The sequence below is a fragment of the Oncorhynchus clarkii genome, chromosome 9 (genome assembly GCF_045791955.1).
Source record: "Oncorhynchus clarkii lewisi isolate Uvic-CL-2024 chromosome 9, UVic_Ocla_1.0, whole genome shotgun sequence".
In the NCBI taxonomy this organism is placed as follows: Eukaryota; Metazoa; Chordata; class Actinopteri; order Salmoniformes; family Salmonidae; genus Oncorhynchus; species Oncorhynchus clarkii.
The window spans coordinates 36,731,859-36,750,919 of NC_092155.1; the positions used below are offsets into that span (position 1 = coordinate 36,731,859).

At 41.6% G+C, this 19,061-nt stretch overlaps 1 protein-coding gene across 1 annotated transcript in view; it reads right to left on the reverse strand.

Annotated features, from left to right (window-relative positions):
* Positions 1-19,061, reverse strand: part of LOC139416237 (membrane-associated guanylate kinase, WW and PDZ domain-containing protein 1-like) — a 215,691-nt gene that overhangs the window by 33,343 nt on the left and 163,287 nt on the right. Inside the window, exon 12 of the mRNA XM_071164668.1 lies at positions 1,265-1,299. Within this exon, the coding sequence (XP_071020769.1) occupies positions 1,265-1,299 (35 nt within the window). The remainder of the gene's footprint in view (positions 1-1,264; positions 1,300-19,061) is intronic.

Consider the following 19,061-nt stretch of genomic DNA (forward strand, 5'->3'; position numbering starts at 1 on the left):
CATTTCATGGAATTGCATTAGTGCAACATTGAGGGAAATGTTAATAATTTTCCAGGTCTTTTGTTTGTGAAATGTGAGATATTTACCTATTATAAACATTTTGAATATCACAAAAATTATAATTACACACACTTACCACAAAATGTACTAATTGTGATGGTATACATTTTTAAGAACCAGAAAGAAAGAAATATCAAGGTGACACCCCCACACCTATGATATCATTGAAAAGCCCAAAATGTCCTCTCAAAGGTACAACAGGACCTAACACATGGGCATGTATGGCCTTAGAGATACGGACCAAAAAACAAATGGACAAAAATGAATTGCTCGGTCTCAGGAGGATAGGTGGGCAGAACACAAAACTGACCTCAGATCAGTTTTTTGGGGACAACTTTCCCCTCTGGACGACGCTCCAGGGGTTGCTATGGGTGTGTCTTTCACAGCGGTGATGGAGTCTCCTAACAGCCAGCATTGATTTCTCATCAGGTTAAGATGAGTCGTAAAGATGAGGAGGCGTTTGCTCTTTAAACCTCAGAATAAAGTGATTGTCCCCGGAGAGACCATCCCACCGCTCCAGTACTGAGGTAGCTAGTCAGTCCCGTAGAACGGCTCCAACATTCCCTTCAGTTCTCTCCCTTATTCCATCATCATTTGTTAATCTCTCCTCTTCACTCTATCTTCACTCTATCGATACCTTTTGTATCTCTATTCCCCTCGTCCTTGGCTCTGTGCATTTCAACTAGTTTCAACTAGTCACTGGTATAAGACAACCCCTCTCTCCTCTCATCCTCCTTTCCCCTCATCCATGACCCTGTGCCCTCCTTACCAGCTGGACACCATTACAATGACTCAATCAGGACACCCAGGCTACCCTTAAATCACTCAATGACAGCATGGGAGAGATGGAGGGAAGGAAGGGGTTAAAGAGAGAGAGAGAGAAAGACAATGGAGAGAGAGAAAATACCTAGGAAAGGGAGCAATGGAGAGCTTGCGAGTGAAAGGAAAAGGGGGTCACAGTGAGGGGGCGAGAGAGTCAAAGAAAGAAAGTGGGGAAAAAGGAAAGTAGCAGGGGAGGTCTATGGAAGGCTGGATGGAGAGCGGAAAAGGAAAGATTAGAATCCTGCCTTCCTTATCTCCATATCTTTTGTTCTTTAAATAGCCCCCACATCCATCCAGTAGGAAGTGGGCATGCACGGGGGGAATAACACAAACAAATGCAGAAGGGAGGAGATGAGGGAGAAGAGAGTTGTGGTGTACTCACCACCAGCTTGGGGCTCCTCTTGGCCGCCACCACTCCTGCAAAGCAGCGGCAGAGAGACAGAGAGAGTATCAATGGCAAATGTAACTTTGTAACCCCCCCACTTACCCCACCCCATCCAGAGCAAAAACAACTACTTCCCAGGAAGGACGGACGGACAGAGGGAGGCAAGGATTGAGTGATGGACGACGGGTCCTGCTGCAGAGAAAAGTAGAGCTAGTCCAGCTCTCACTCGCTCTTCTTCTCACTCATTCCCTCTTTCTACAAGTGCCACTGCACTACATTGCGCGTTAGCCACAGCGATCTCTGCTCTGCTCTCTCTCACCCGCTTTCTCTCTCTCGCCTGCTATTAGGACAAGAGCTATTGATCTATCTGCATTAGTGAGGCTCACTGACTGATGCTACAGCTGCAGAGGGTTGCTCCCATCCACCGATCCACAGAGAGAGAACACTGAGCCACAGAGCGATTAAACCACCAAACAATAGCAAGCGCAACTGGGTGGCCAATCGGTTCTACCTCGGCGGGTCGGCAAGACAGAGCGCTCTGCAGGCAGAATTTCAACTATTACCGGCAGAGAAGGAGTCCAGGAGCTTGAGCATGATATGAAAGCCCAGCGTCAGCTCCCCTCTCACTGAGAGCATCTTCTGAACGTCTCTCTGTGTGTTCACCTACAGCAGGCAGCAGCTCCTCTGCTCAACACTCGCACATTGAAAAGCAGATTTTGTTTCCCTATGCCTTCCCCCTCCTTTTCCTTGCATGGTGTTGTTTGCTTGCTGGCATCCACCCCCTCCCCCCACCCCCCACCTCTCTCTCTCTTACCTTTCCTCTTACTTTCCCTCTCTCCTAATGAAATATTCACACAGGGAGTCAATTGTCTGGGGATACCACACAATACAAGACATGCAAGAAGTAATGGGATGAATATAATAATAATTTACATTTAAAGTTGACATCTTATTTCAAACCTCCCACACATACGATTTCTATTAATACAGCGTTTCTCTGTGAAACAGAAACTTATGTTGTCAAATCAAATGATAAAATCATCAACCTGTTTCAAACAACTGGTAAGGAATCCATGACAACAAGTACTGCCAGAACAACACAGAGACCGATAAGCTCTCTATTCTCCCTCACCTTTTTTGTCTTTGTATCAATTCAACAGACAATGTTTTTATCATTTGGAGAAAGAAAACTGTATATTAACTAGATGGGAAACTGTAATGAGGGTGTTTGACAATGCGTTCAACCTGTGGAAGAGCTTGACACTTCTAGAAGGTAGTTATCGAACAACAGCAGCACTTTCGGTTTAACAATAAGGCAGCATACTGCATCGGTACCTTCTAGAGAAGGTATTATTAATACCTCCTTGTGAGTATTTGATCCCTGAGGCATCTTCATCTATAGTACTGAGCTCGGCGCCACTACCTACATCCACCTTAGATGAAGCCAATCCCACACTTTAGTCTTAAACTTATTTAAGTTTCACGTGTGGCCGATGCAGACATACCCTCAGGCTGTCACTATCCCCGCGACCCAGCACAAAGAAAACACATGGCGAACATCAATGGAACATTTGGGAAACACTGCAAACATCCATGCAACATTCCACCAATGTTAACACATGATCAAAGAGCATCCATCTCCTGCTCTTTCTTTACCCATTCTGATGCATCGGCAAAAATCCTTCATGTTAAAGCCTTTTTTGAAAAATGTTTACTTTGTTTTTGTTCGTTTTTTAATACTGCAGATAGATCAATGTAATTGTCTGCATCACTTCCAACTCCCCGTATATATTTTTTGCAAATATATATAGGGAAAGGAGGGCTACCTATTCAGTTGTACAACTGAATGCCTTCAACTGAAACACGTCTTCCGCATTTAACCCAACCCCTCTGAATCGGAGGCTTAATCAAATTCCACGTCTTCGGCGCCCGGGGAACAGTGGGTTAACTGCCTTGCTCAGGGGCAGAACGACAGATTTTTACCTTGTCAGCTCGGGGATTCAATACAGAAACCTTTCGGTTACTAGCCCAATGCTCTAACCATTAGGTTACCGGCCGCCTTAATAAAGTACCAGTCTGTACCAGTCTGGACACAAATTTGGACACATCTACTCATTCCACAGTTTTTCTATATTTTTACTATTTTCTACATTGCAGAACACATATGGAATCACGTAGTAACCAAAACAAATCAAAATATATTTTACATTTGATATTCCTCAAAGTAGCCTCCCTTTGCTTTGATGACAGCTTTGCACACTCTTGGCATTCTCTCAACCAGCTTCATGAGGTAGTCACCTGGAATGCATTTCAATTAACATGTGTACCTTGTTAAGTTAATTTGTGGAATCTCTTTCCTTCTTAATGCTTGTGACAAGGTAGGGGTGGTATACAGAAAATAGCCCTTTTTGTAAAAAGACCAAGTCTACAGTGCCTTGCGAAAGTACTTGGCCCCATTGAACTTTGCGACCTTTTGCCACATTTCAGGCTTCAAACATAAAGATATAAAACTGTATTTTTTTGTGAAGAATCAACAACAAGTGGGACACAATCATGAAGTGGAACGACATTTATTGGATATTTCAAACTTTTTTAACAAATCAAAAAATGAAACATTGGGCGTGCAAAATTATTCAGCCCCCTTAAGTTAATACTTTGTAGCGCCACCTTTTGCTGCGATTACAGCTGTAAGTCGCTTGGGGTATGTCTCTATCAGTTTTGCACATCGAGAGACTGAATTTTTTTCCCATTCCTCCTTGCAAAACAGCTCGAGCTCAGTGAGGTTGGATGGAGAGCATTTGTGAACAGCAGTTTTCAGTTCTTTCCACAGATTCTCGATTGGATTCAGGTCTGGACTTTGACTTGGCCATTCTAACACCTGGATATGTTTATTTTTGAACCATTCCATTGTAGATTTTGCTTTATGTTTTGGATCATTGTCTTGTTGGAAGACAAATCTCCGTCCCAGTCTCAGGTCTTTTGCAGACTCCATCAGGTTTTCTTCCAGAATGGTCCTGTATTTGGCTCCATCCATCTTCCCATCAATTTTAACCATCTTCCCTGTCCCTGCTGAAGAAAAGCAGGCCCAAACCATGATGCTGCCACCACCATGTTTGACAGTGGGGATGGTGTGTTCAGCTGTGTTGCTTTTACGCCAAACATAACGTTTTGCATTGTTGCCAAAAAGTTCAATTTTGGTTTCATCTGACCAAAGCACCTTCTTCCACATGTTTGGTGTGTCTCCCAGGTGGCTTGTGGCAAACTTTAAACGACACTTTTTAGGGATATCTTTAAGAAATGGCTTTCTTCTTGCCACTCTTCCATAAAGGCCAGATTTGTGCAATATACGACTGATTGTTGTCCTATGGACAGAGTCTCCCACCTCAGCTGTAGATCTCTGCAGTTCATCCAGAGTGATCATGGGCCTCTTGGCTGCATCTCTGATCAGTCTTCTCCTTGTATGAGCTGAAAGTTTAGAGGGACGGCCAGGTCTTGTTAGATTTGCAGTGATCTGATACTCCTTCCATTTCAATATTATCGCTTGCACAGTGCTCCTTGGGATGTTTAAAGCTTGGGAAATATTTTTGTATCCAACTCCGGCTTTAAACTTCTTCACAACAGTATCTCGGACCTGCCTGGTGTGTTCCTTGTTCTTCATGATGCTCTCTGCGCTTTTGACGGACCTCTGAGACTATCACAGTGCAGGTGCATTTATACGGAGACTTGATTACACACAGGTGGATTGTATTTATCATCATTAGTCATTTAGGTCAACATTGGATCATTCAGAGATCCTCACTGAACTTCTGGAGAGAGTTTGCTGCACTGAAAGTAGGCTGAATAATTTTGCACGCCCAATTCTTCAGTTTTTTATTTGTTAAAAAAGTTTGAAATGTCCAATAAATGTCGTTCCACTTCATGATTGTGTCCCACTTGTTGTTGATTCTTCACAAAAAAATACAGTTTTATATCTTTATGTTTGAAGCCTGAAATGTGGCAAAAGGTCGCAAAGTTCAATGGGGCCGAATACTTTCGCAAGGCACTGTTAATTATGGCAAGAACAGCTCAAACAAGCAAAGATAAATTACAGTCCATCATTACTTTAAGACATGAAGGTCAGTCAATACGGAACATTTCAAGAACTTTGAAAGTTTCTTCAAGTACAGTCCCAAAAACCATTAAACGCTATGATGAAACTGGCTCTCATGAGGACCGCCATAGGAAAGGCAGACTGTGTGAATCAGGCCTTCATGGTCAAATTGCTGCAAAGCAACCACTACTAAAGGACACCAGTGAGAAGAGACTTGCTTGGGCCAAGGAACAAGAGCAATGGACATTAAACCGGTGGAAATCTGTCCTTTGGTCTGATGAGTCCAAATATGGGATTTTTGGTTCTAACCGCCATGTCTTTGTAAGAATCAGAGTAGGTGAATGGATGATCTCCGCATGTGTGGTTGCCACGTGAAGCATGGAGTGCAGGAGGTGTGAATGTGTGGAGGTGCTTTGCTGGTGACATTTTCAGTGATTTATTTAGAATTCAAGGCACACTCAACCAGCATGGCTACCCCAGCATTTTGCTGCGATACCTCATTCCATCTGGTTAGCGCTTAGTGGGACTATCATTTGTTTTTCAACAGGACAATGACACCTCCAGGCTGTGTAAGGGCTGTTTGACCAAGAAAGAGAGTGATGGAGTGCTGCATCAGATGACCTGGCCTCCACAATCACTCAACCTAAACCCAATTTTATGTATTTATTTATTTCACCTTTATTTAACCAGGTAGGCAAGTCGAGAACAAGTTCTCATTTACAATTGCGACCTGGCCAAGATAAAGCAAAACAGTTTGACACATACAACAACACAGAGTTACACATGGAGTAAAACAAACATACAGTCAATAATACAGTAATAATGAGGTGAGATAAGGGAGGTAAAGGCAAAAAAGGCCATGGTGGCGAAGTAAATACATTATAGCAAGTAAAACACTGGAATGGTAGATTTGCAGTGGAAGAATGTGCAAAGTAGAGATAAATAATGGGGTGCAAAGGAGCAAAATAAATAAATAAATACAGTAGGGGAAGAGGTAGTTGTTTGGGCAATTTAAAGATGGGCTATGAACAGGTGCAGTAATCTGTGAGCTGCTCTGACAGCTGGTGCTTAAAGCTAGTGAGGGAGATAAGTGTTTATAAGAGATTATTGTAGTTCGTTCCAGTCATTGGCAGCAGAGAACTGGAATTAGAGGCGGCCAAAGGAAGAATTGGTTTTGGGGGTGACCAGAGAGATATACCTGCTGGAGCGCGTGCTACAGGTGGGTGCTGCTATGGTGACCATCGAGCTGAGATAAGGGGGGTCTTTACCTAGCAGGGGCTTGTAGATGACCTGGAGCCAGTGGGTTTGGCGACGAGTATGAAGCGAGGGCCAGCCAACGAGAGCATACAGGTCACAGTGGTGGGTAGTATATGGGGCTTTGGTGACAAAACGGATGGCACTGTGATAGACTGCATCCAATTTATTGAGTAGGGTATTGGAGACTATTTTGTAAATGACATCGCCGAAGTCGAGGATCGGTAGGATGGTCAGTTTTACGAGGGTATGTTTCGCAGCATGAGTGAAGAATACATTGTTGCGAAATAGGGAGCCAATTCTAGATTTAACTTTGGATTGGAGATGTTTGATGAGAATCTGGAAGGAGAGTTTACAGTCTAACCAGACTCCTAGGTACTTGTAGTTGTCCACATATTCTAAGTCAGAACCGTCCAGAGCAGGTGCAGGCAGCAATTGGTTGAAGAGAATGCATTTAGTTTTACTTGTATTTAAGAGCAGTTGGAGGCCACGGAAGGAGAGTTGTATGGTATTAAAGCTTGTCTGGAGGGTTTTTAACACAGTGTGCAAAGAAGGGCCAGAAGTATACAGAATGGTGTCGTCTGCATAGAGGTGGATCAGAGACTCACCAGCAGCAAGAGCGACATCATTGATGTATACAGAGAAGAGAGTCGGCCCAGGAATTGAACCCTGTGGCACCCCCATAGAGACTGCCAGAGGCCCGGACAACAGGCCCTCCGATTTGACACACTGAACTCTATCAGAGAAGTAGTTGGTGAACCAGGCGAGGCAATCATTTGAGAAACCAAGGCTATCGAGTCTGCCGATGAGGATGTGGTGATTGACAGATTCGAAAGCCTTGGCCAGGTCAATGAATACGGCTGCACAGTATTGTTTCTTATCAATGGTGGTTAAGATATCGTTTAGGACCTTGAGTGTTGCTGAAGTGCACCCATGACCAGCTCTGAAACCAGATTGCATAGCTGAGAAGGTGTGGTGGGATTCGAAGTGGTCGGTAATCTGTTTGTTGACTTGGCTTTCGAAGACCTTAGAAAGCCACGGTAGGATCGATATAGGTCTGTAGCAGTTTGGGTCAAGAGTGTCCCCCCCTTTGAAGAGGGGGATGACCGCAGCTGCTTTCCAATCTTTGGGAATCTCAGATGAAACGAAAGAGAGGTTGAACCGGCTAGTAATAGGGGTTGCAACAATTTCGGGATGGTTTGGGATGTGATGGACCGCAGAGTGAAGGAAAAGCAGCCAACAAGTGCTCAGCATTTGTGGAAACTCCTTCAAGACTGTTGGAAAAGCATTCCAGCTGAAGCTGGTTGAGAGAATTCAAAGAGTGTGCAAAGCTATCATCAATGGTGGCTACTTTGAAAAATCTAAAATATATTTTGATTTGTTTAACACTTTTTTGGTTACTACATGATTCCATATGTTTTAGTTCATAGTTGTGATGTCCTCACTATTATTCTACAATTTCAAAAATAGCAAAAATAAAGAAAAACCCTTGAATGAATATGAATGAATCCAAACTTTGACTGATAGGTAGGTACGTATGTACTTTTGACTGGTAGGTAGGTACGTACGTACATACATTCATACTAACATACATCATTGGAGTAAGCTTGTGAAAAACAACGCTTAGTTTCCACTTCCAGCTTAAACATACTATATACATTTTGCACTGTCTATTTTACAATAGTTCTATTTTGTTTGCTTTTACTCCTGTCCTTCTTTTAACCTCAACCTATCCATCTATTTCTTTCACAAATGTTCTCAATCTATATATGTTTTACGGACCCAGTATGTTTTACAATAGTTATCTTGTTGTTATTAGTTGTTTTTATTCCCAACCTTCAGGTCCATTCAACCCTTCCCATCGCTTAACACCATCCATATTGGATTTATATTTGCCATATACTTTTCAAAACTGATTTTTTGGTAAAACATTTTTTTTTTACTCCAAGCACAGATAGGACACATGGAAATTAATTTCCTTAGGCATGAGTCAAGCATCATTGAGATTCAAACCTATAATCTTCTGTTCTCTATCCATGGAACTAGTCCACTGCACCACATAGATGGAGTCAGGATGCAATGTGTTTTCATGCATACAAATCTGTTCTAGTGTATTCAAACAGACCCCATTTCAAAGGAAACAAGCACTCATTAAGATCAGGTGTGGCCAATTGGTGGTGTGGCTATTGCGTTCTAGCTGGGTTACTCAAATCCTTCTGTTCACCTGATTTAGAATTCCTCACAATCAAATGTAGACCGCATTATCTACCAAGAGAATTCTCTTCGATTATAATCACAGCCGTATATATCCCCGTATATATCCCCCCCAAGCAGACACATCGATGGCTCTGAATGAGCTTTATTTGACTCTTTGCAAACTGGAAACCATTTATCCGGAGGCTGCATTCATTGTAGCTGGGGATTTTAACAAGGCTAATCTGAAAACAAGACTCCCTAAATTTTATCAGCATATCGATTGCGCAACCAGGGGTAGAAAGACCTTGGATCATTGTTACTCTAACTTCCACGACGCATATAAGGCCCTGCCCCGCCCCCCTTTCGGAAAAGCTGACCATGACTCCATTTTGTTGATCCCTGCCTACAGACAGAAACTAAAACAAGAGGCTCCCACGCTGAGGTCTGTCCAACGCTGGTCCGACCAAGCTGACTCCACACTCCAAGACTGCTTCCATCACGTGGACTGGGACATGTTTCGTATTGCGTCAGATAACAACATTGACGAATACGCTGATTCGGTGTGCGAGTTCATTAGAACGTGCGTTGAAGATGTCGTTCCCATAGCAAAGATTAAAGCATTCCCTAACCAGAAACCGTGGATTGATGGCAGCATTCGCGTGAAACTGAAAGCGCGAACCACTGCTTTTAATCAGGGCAAGGTGTCTGGTAACATGACCGAATACAAACAGTGCAGCTATTCCCTCCGCAAGGCTATCAAACAAGCTCAGCGTCAGTACAGAGACAAAGTAGAATCTCAATTCAACGGCTCAGACACAAGAGGCATGTGGCAGGGTCTACAGTCAATCACGGACTACAGGAAGAAATCCAGCCCAGTCACGGACCAGGATGTCCTGCTCCCAGGCAGACTAAAAAACGTTTTTGCCCGCTTTGAGGACAATACAGTGCCACTGACACGGCCTGCAACGAAAACATGCGGCCTCTCCTTCACTGCAGCCGAGGTGAGTAAGACATTTAAACGTGTTAACCCTCGCAAGGCTGCAGGCCCAGACGACATCCCCAGCCGCGCCCTCAGAGCATGCGCAGACCAGCTGGCCGGTGTGTTTACGGACATATTCAATCAATCCCTATACCAGTCTGCTGTTCCCACATGCTTCAAGAGGGCCACCATTGTTCCTGTTCCCAAGAAAGCTAAGGTAACTGAGCTAAACGACTACCGCCCCGTAGCACTCACTTCCGTCATCATGAAGTGCTTTGAGAGACTAGTCAAGGACCATATCACCTCCACCCTACCTGACAGCCTAGACCCACTCCAATTTGCTTACCGCCCAAATAGGTCCACAGACGATGCAATCTCAACCACACTGCACACTGCCCTAACCCATCTGGACAAGAGGAATACCTATGTGAGAATGCTGTTCATTGACTACAGCTCGGCATTCAACACCATAGTACCCTCCAAGCTCGTCATCAAGCTCGAGACCCTGGGTCTCGACCCCGCCCTGTGCAACTGGGTACTGGACTTCCTGACGGGCCGCCCCCAGGTGGTGAGGGTAGGCAACAACATCTCCTCCCCGCTGATCCTCAACACTGGGGCCCCACAAGGGTGCGTTCTGAGCCCTCTCCTGTACTCCCTGTTCACCCACGACTGCGTGGCCACGCACGCCTCCAACTCAATCATCAAGTTTGCGGACGACACAACAGTGGTAGGCTTGATTACCAACAACGACGAGACGGCCTACAGGGAGGAGGTGAGGGCCCTCGGAGTGTGGTGTCAGGAAAATAACCTCACACTCAACGTCAACAAAACTAAGGAGATGATTGTGGACTTCAGGAAACAGCAGAGGGAACACCCCCCTATCCACATCGATGGAACAGTAGTGGAGAGGGTAGCAAGTTTTAAGTTCCTCGGCATACACATCACAGACAAACTGAATTGGTCCACTCACACAGACAGCATTGTGAAGAAGGCGCAGCAGCGCCTCTTCAACCTCAGGAGGCTGAAGAGATTCGGCTTGTCACCAAAAGCACTCACAAACTTCTACAGATGCACAATCGAGAGCATCCTGGCGGGCTGTATCACCGCCTGGTACGGCAACTGCTCCGACCTCAACTGTAAGGCTCTCCAGAGGGTAGTGAGGTCTGCACAACGCATCACTGGGGGCAAACTACCTGCCCTCCAGGACACCTACACCACCCGATGTCACAGGAAGGCCATAAAGATCATCAAGGACATCAACCACCCGAGCCACTGCCTGTTCACCCCGCTATCATCCAGAAGGCGAGGTCAGTACAGGTGCATCAAAGCTGGGACCGAGAGACTGCAAAACAGCTTATATCTCAATGCCATCAGACTGTTAAACAGCCACCACTAACACTGAGTGGCTGCTGCCAACACACTGACACTGACTCAACTCCAGCCACTTTAATAATGGGAATTGATGGGAAATAATGTAAATATATCACTAGCCACTTTAAACAATGCTACCTTATATAATGTTACTTACCCTACATTATTCATCTCATATGCATACGTATATACTGTACTCTATATCATCGACTGTATCCTTATGTAATACATGTATCACTAGCCACTATAACTATGCCACTTTGTTTACATACTCATCTCATATGTATATACTGTACTCGATACCATCTACTGTATCTTGCCTATGCTGCTCTGTACCATCACTCATTCATATATCCTTATGTACATATTCTTTATCCCCTTACACTGTGTACAAGACAGTAGTTTTGGAATTGTTAGTTAGATTACTTGTTATTACTGCATTGTCGGAACTAGAAGCACAAGCATTTCGCTACACTCACATTAACATCTGCTAACCATGTGTATGTGACAAATAAAATTTGATTTGATTTGACCTAACGCCACTCAAATATATATCGATAGTCTAAAGAGCAGCAGCTCAAATACATACAGATCTGGGGCCAAGCTATAGCATTAAACTTTATGTACACATCAAATTGAAAAACAAACAATTAGTAAATAACCTGGTGCATTTCTCAATGTGAATTGAATCCCCACTATTACATTGAAATGAATTGAAATGGACTTGACCCCTGCTCTGCAGTCAGCCAGCTTGTATCCGCTAAAGCAGCACATTTACATGTTGTACTAATGCATGTTAATGCGTCGTTCAGCACCTCACTGTGTCACAGTAGTTCCAGCACTGTGATATTGATGTACACCTATCTCAGTTCTGTCCTTGCTGCCACTGTGTGTTAAATACATATGATATGCACATATGATACAGGGGCAATTCCAATACTCTGAAACGGAACCATGAATCCGTTGGCCCGTTACTCCTTTTAAAGGCCTCTGGACTGATCACTATGGATGCAACACAGGCTTAAAAGGCCCAGTCTTATGAATACTGAGCAGACCATGCTGTCTGAATGACTAAGAGGGCCTGGTCATTGTTATTATACTGTGAAGGGAAGTAAAAACCATGTTGGAGTGAAAGAGCAGTGTAGCCTGTGAGTTGAGCTTTAACACAGCTCAGATAGGGACTCCTTGGGTCTGTTTCAAGAGTGTCAGACCCAGTCAGCAGACTGGATAGAAACAGCTATTAAATGGCAAGATTATGGGGAGAAAGTGTGTGTGTGTGTGTGGGGGGGGGGGGGGTCCCTGCATCCATATGTGTGAGAATGTACGCATATTGACATATGACAACACGTGCATATGCTGATGGGTTTGTACGTGTGTGTGTGTGTGTGATTGTGTATGTGTTACAGTGTGTGGGATTGGGGGCTGGTTCTATATTTCATCAGGCCTTGAAAATATGTCCTGGCCATCTGTCACAAACTGTGTGTGTGTCTGTGTGTGCAGAAACCCTCTTCCTCTTTTCATGTCAAACACAGATGTAGTGGAATTGATGATTTCAAAACCATATATGTACTATGTCAGCACTGGTTTAAGATTTGCAAAAATGTGTGTTTGATTATGCGTGTGTAAGTGGGGATGTGAGAGTCAACTTTTGAGTGTGTGTGGGGGGGTGTATATGCGTGTGGGTACATGACGTGTATTCTTTCAGAGTAGAACAATAACAGGTAGTAAATGGCTTGCTGTTTCTATGCTCGGATCAGGCTGCAGCCTTGGCTATGTTCTCAGCTGTGCCCACACTAAGGGAATGAATGGCCATTCTCAACTGCCCTAAAATCACAGTGCTACAAGAACCGCATAAATGTCCTCTTTTGTTTGGCTAATCTTCTCTTTTCAATTTTAGTCCCTACTTCTGACTCTTTCTCTTTGCCACTCTTCCTTCCTTTATACAGTACATCCCCACATTCTCTTCCTACACACCTCGCCATCTCTTCCTATTTTCTTGATATAACCCTCATCTCTTTTCTTCTTCCCATGTATCTTCTCTCTCTCCCTCCCTGCCTGTCAGTACAGTGATCTTGTGATCCATCATCACCCAGTGGACAGTTCCTCCTGAGGTGCTGCGAAGCATTGTCATGGCAACAAAGGCAAGATGGAGGATATGTACGACTTACCTCTCCAGAAGAGAGTAGGGGAGGGGGACGAGAAATGTTGTGGGTAGAAGGGTTTGATGGAGGAAAGGAGGAGAGGTAAGGGTGGGAGAGGATGAGAAGGGTTAATGTACTGCATGTTAATCTAAAACGTTCTCCCTCTCCTATCTCGTGATATTATTCTTTGGGTTCGTCATAGAAAATTAGGAGGCCCATGCATTGGGATGTCCTACATCCAAGCCAACATTAAAATCAACTCAGATACATTCTATTGTGGCAAGTATTGATGTAATGACAAAACACATTTTACAGCTAGACAATACGCATTAATTTAAATGTGTTACTGAGTAGCCAGCAAAACAGAACCCCTTACGGATAATCCATTCTCAAAGTGTCTACGTGAGGTTTTCTCCTCCATAAACAAACACATTTTACATTTAAAAGAAACTATATTTTGCAGAAAACTCCTGGTCCCCTGGGGCAACAAGGATAAATGCTGAACTGTTGTTACATCATAAACAGTTTTCTGGCAAAGTTTAGTGATGACTATGACATGGCACATCTCTAATAATGCTGTCGTGTTGTACCATCATAAACTGTTTTCTGGAAATGTTTAGGGATGACTATGACATCATGGCACAACTTTAATAATGCTGAACTGTTGCATCATCATAAACAGTTTTCTGGCAATGTTTAGGGAAGACTATGACATGGCATGTCTCTAGTAATGCTGAACTATTGTATCATCATATACAGTTTTCTCTCAATGTTTAGGGATGACTATGACATGGCACATCTCTAATAATGCTGAACTGTTGTATCATCATAAACAGTTTTATTGCAATGATTTGGGATAACTATGACATCATGGCACATCTCTAATAATGCTGAACTGTTATACCATCATAAACAGTTTTCTGGCAATGTTTAGGGATGACTATGACATGGCAGATCTCTATTAATGCTGAAATGTTGTGTTATGTTTAGGGATTATTATGACATGGCAGATCTCTAGTAATGCTGAAGTGTTGTATCATCATAAACAGTTTTTTTGGCAATGTTTAGGGATGACTGTGACATGCCACATCTCTAATAATTCTGAACTGTTGTATCATCATAAACAGTTTCCTGGCAATGTTCAGGGATAACTATGACATGGCACATCTCTAATTATGCTGAACTGTTATATCATCAAAAACAGTTTTCTGGCAATGTTTAGGGAAGACTAAAACATGGCATGTCTCTAATAATGCTGAACTATTGTATCATCATATACAGTTTTCTCTCAATGTTTAGGGATGACTATGACATGGCACATCTCTAATAATGCTGAACTGTTGTACCATCATAAACAGTTTTCTGGCAATGTTTAGGGATAACTATGCATGGCACATCTCTAATTATGCTGAAGTGTTGTATCATCATAAACAGTTTCCTGGCAATGCTGAGGGATAACTATGACATGGCACATCTCTAATTATGCTGAACTGTTGTATCATCATAAACAGTTTTCTGGCAATGATTAGGGATTACTATGACATCATGGCACATCTCTAATAATGCTGAAGTGTTGTATCATTATAAAAACATAGTACAGGTGTCTGGGAATGTTTAGGGATGACTATGACATGGCACATCTCTAATAATGCTGAACTGTTGTATCATCATAAACAGTTTTATTGCAATGATTTGGGATAACTATGACATCATGGCACATCTCTAATAATGCTGAACTGTTATACCATCATAAACAGTTTTCTGGCAATGTTTAGGGATGACTATGACATGGCAGATCTCTAGTAATGCTGAAGTGTTGTATCATCATAAACAGTTTTCTGGTGATGTTTAGGGATGATTATGACATGGCACATCTCTAATAATGCTTAAGTGTTGTACCATCATAAACAGTTTTTTGGCAATGTTTAGGGATGACTATGACATGGCACATCTCTAGTAATGCTGAACTGTTATTCAATCGTAAACAGTTTTCTGGCAATGTTTAGGGATACTTATGACATGGCAGATCTCTATTAATGCTGAAATGTTGTATTATGTTTAGGGATTATTATGACATGGCAGATCTCTAGTAATGCTGAAGTGTTGTATCACCATAAAACGTTTCCTGGCAATGATTAGGGATAACTATGACATCATGACACATCTAATAATGCTGTAGTGTTGTATCATCATAAACAGTTTTCTGGCAATGTTTAGGGATGGCTATGATATGGCAGATCTCTAGTAATGCTGAACTGTTATACAATCATAAACAGTTTTCTGGCAATGTTTAGGGATAATTATGACATGGCTCATCTCTAGTAATGCTGAAGTGTTCTATCATCATAAACAGTTTTCTGGCAATGTTTAGGGATGACTATAACATGGCAGATCTCTATTAATGCTGAACGGTTGTATCATCATAAACAGTTTTCTGGCAATGTTTAGAGATGCTTATGACATGGCACATCTCTAATAATGCTTAAGTGTTGTACCATCATAAACAATTTACTGGTTATGTTTACGGATGCCTATGACATACGGGCACATCTCTAATAATGCTGAAGTGTTGTATCATCATAAAAAGTTTCCTGGCAATGATTAGGGATAACTATGACATCATGACACATCTAATAATGCTGTAGTGTTGTATCATCATAAACAGTTTTCTGGCAACGTTTAGGGATGACTATGACATCATTGCAAATCTCTAATAATTCTGAAGTGTTGTAACATCAAACAGTTTTCTGCAAATGTTTAGCGATGACTATGACATCATGGCACATCTCTAATAATGATGAAGTGTTGTATCATCATAAACAGTTTCCTGGCAATGTTCAGGGATAACTATGACATGGCACATCTCTAATTATGCTGAACTGTTATATCATCAAAAACAGTTTTCTGGCAATGTTTAGGGAAGACTAAAACATGGCATGTCTCTAGTAATGCTGAACTATTGTATCATCATATACAGTTTTCTCTCAATGTTTAGGGATGACTATGACATGGCACATCTCTAATAATGCTGAACTGTTGTACCATCATAAACAGTTTTCTGGCAATGTTTAGGGATAACTATGCATGGCACATCTCTAATTATGCTGAAGTGTTGTATCATCATAAACAGTTTTCTGGCAATGTTTAGGGATGACTGTGACATGCCACATCTCTAATAATTCTGAAGTGTTGTATCATCATAAACAGTTTCCTGGCAATGCTGAGGGATAACTATGACATGGCACATCTCTAATTATGCTGAACTGTTGTATCATCATAAACAGTTTTCTGGCAATGATTAGGGATTACTATGACATCATGGCACATCTCTAATAATGCTGAAGTGTTGTATCATTATAAAAACATAGTACAGGTGTCTGGGAATGTTTAGGGATGACTATGACATCATTGCACATCTAATAATGCTGAAGTGTTGTATCATCATAAACAGTTTTCTGGCAATGTTTAGGGATGACTATGACATGGCAGATCTCTAGTAATGCTGAAGTGTTGTATCATCATAAACAGTTTTCTGGTGATGTTTAGGGATGATTATGACATGGCACATCTCTAATAATGCTTAAGTGTTGTAACATCAAACAGTTTTCTGCAAATGTTTAGCGATGACTATGACATCATGGCACATCTCTAATAATGATGAAGTGTTGTATCATCATAAACAGTTTTCTGGCAATGTTTAGGGATGACTATGACATGGCAGATCTCTAGTAATGCTGAAGTGTTGTATCATCATAAACAGTTTTCTGGTGATGTTTAGGGATGATTATGACATGGCACATCTCTAATAATGCTTAAGTGTTGTAACATCAAACAGTTTTCTGCAAATGTTTAGCGATGACTATGACATCATGGCACATCTCTAATAATGATGAAGTGTTGTATCATCATAAACAGTTTTCTGGCAACGTTTAGGGATGACTTTGACATGGCAAATATATATTAATGCTGAACTGTTGTATCATCATAAACCGTTTTCTGGCAATGTTTAGGGATGACTATCACATCATTGCACATCTCTAATAATGCTGAAGTGTTGTAACATCAAACAGTTTTCTGCAAATGTTTAGCGATGACTATGACATCAATGCACATCTCTAATAATGATGAACTGTTTTAACATCATAAACTGTTTTCTGAAAATGTTTAGGGATGACTATTAAATGGCACATCTCTAATAATGCTGAGGTGTTGTATCATCATAAACTGTTTTCTGGCAATGTTTAGGGGTGACTGTGACATCATGTCACATCTCTAATAATGCTGAAGTGTTGTATCATCATAAACACATAGAACAGGTGTCTGGCAATGTTTAGGGATGATTGTGACATCATGGCACATCTCTAATAATGCTGAAGTTTTGTAACATCATAAACAGTTTTCTGGCAATGGTTAGGGATGACTATGACATCATGGCACATCTCTAATAATGCTGAAGTGTTGTATCATCATAAACAGTTTTCTGGCAATGATTAGGGATAATTATGACATCATGGCACATTTCTAATAATGATGAAGTGTTTTATCATCGTAAACAGTTTCCTGGCTATGTTTAGGGATCATTATGACATAAGAGCACATCTCTTGTAATGCTGAACTGTTGTATCATCATAAACAGTTTTTTGGCAATGTTTAGGGATGACTATGACATGGCACATCTCTAGTAATGCTGAAGTGTTGTAACATCAAACAGTTTTCTGCAAATGTTTAGCGATGACTATGACATCAATGCACATCTCTAATATTGATGAACTGTTTTAACATCATAAACAGTTTTCTGCAAATGTTTAGGGATGACTATGACATCATGGCACATCTCAAATAATGCTGAAGTGTTGTATCATCATAAACAGTTTTCTGCAAATGTTTAGGGATGACTATGACATCATGGCACATCTCAAATAATGCTGAAGTGTTGTATCATCATAAACAGTTTTCTGCAAATGTTTAGGGATGACTATGACATCATGGCACATTTCTAATAATGATGAAGTGTTGTATCATCATAAACACATAGAAGCGTTTCCTGGCAATGTTTAAGGATGACTATGACATAATGACACGTCTCCAAAAATGCTGAAGGGTTTTATAATCATAAACAGTTTTCTGGCAATGTTTAGGGATGACTGTGACATGGCAGATCTATATTAATGCTGACCTGTTGTATCATCATAAACAGTTTTTTTGGCAATGTTTAGGGATGACTACGACATGGCAGATCTATATTAATGCTGACCTGTTGTTTCATCATAAACAGTTTTTTGGCAACGTTTAGGGATGACTACGACATGGCAGATCTATATTAATGCTGAACTGTTGTATCATCATAAACAGTTTTTTGGCAATGTTTAGGGATGACTATGACATGGCCCATCTCTAATAATGCTGAAGTGTTGTACCATCATAAACAGTTTTTGGCAATGTTAATGGATGATTATGACATGGCACATCTCTAATAATGCTGAAGTGTTGTATAAACAGTATAAACAGTTTTCAGGTAATGTTTAGGGATGACTATGACATTATGGCACATCTATAAAAATGCTGAAGTGTTATATCATCATACACACAGAAAACAGTTTTCTGGGAATGTTTAGGGATGACTATGACATCATGGCACATCTCTAACAATGCTGAAGTGTTGTAGCATCATAAACAGTTAACTTACAATGTTCTGGGATGACTACAACATTGCACATCTCTAATAATGCTGAACTGTTGTATCATCATAAACAGTTTTATGGC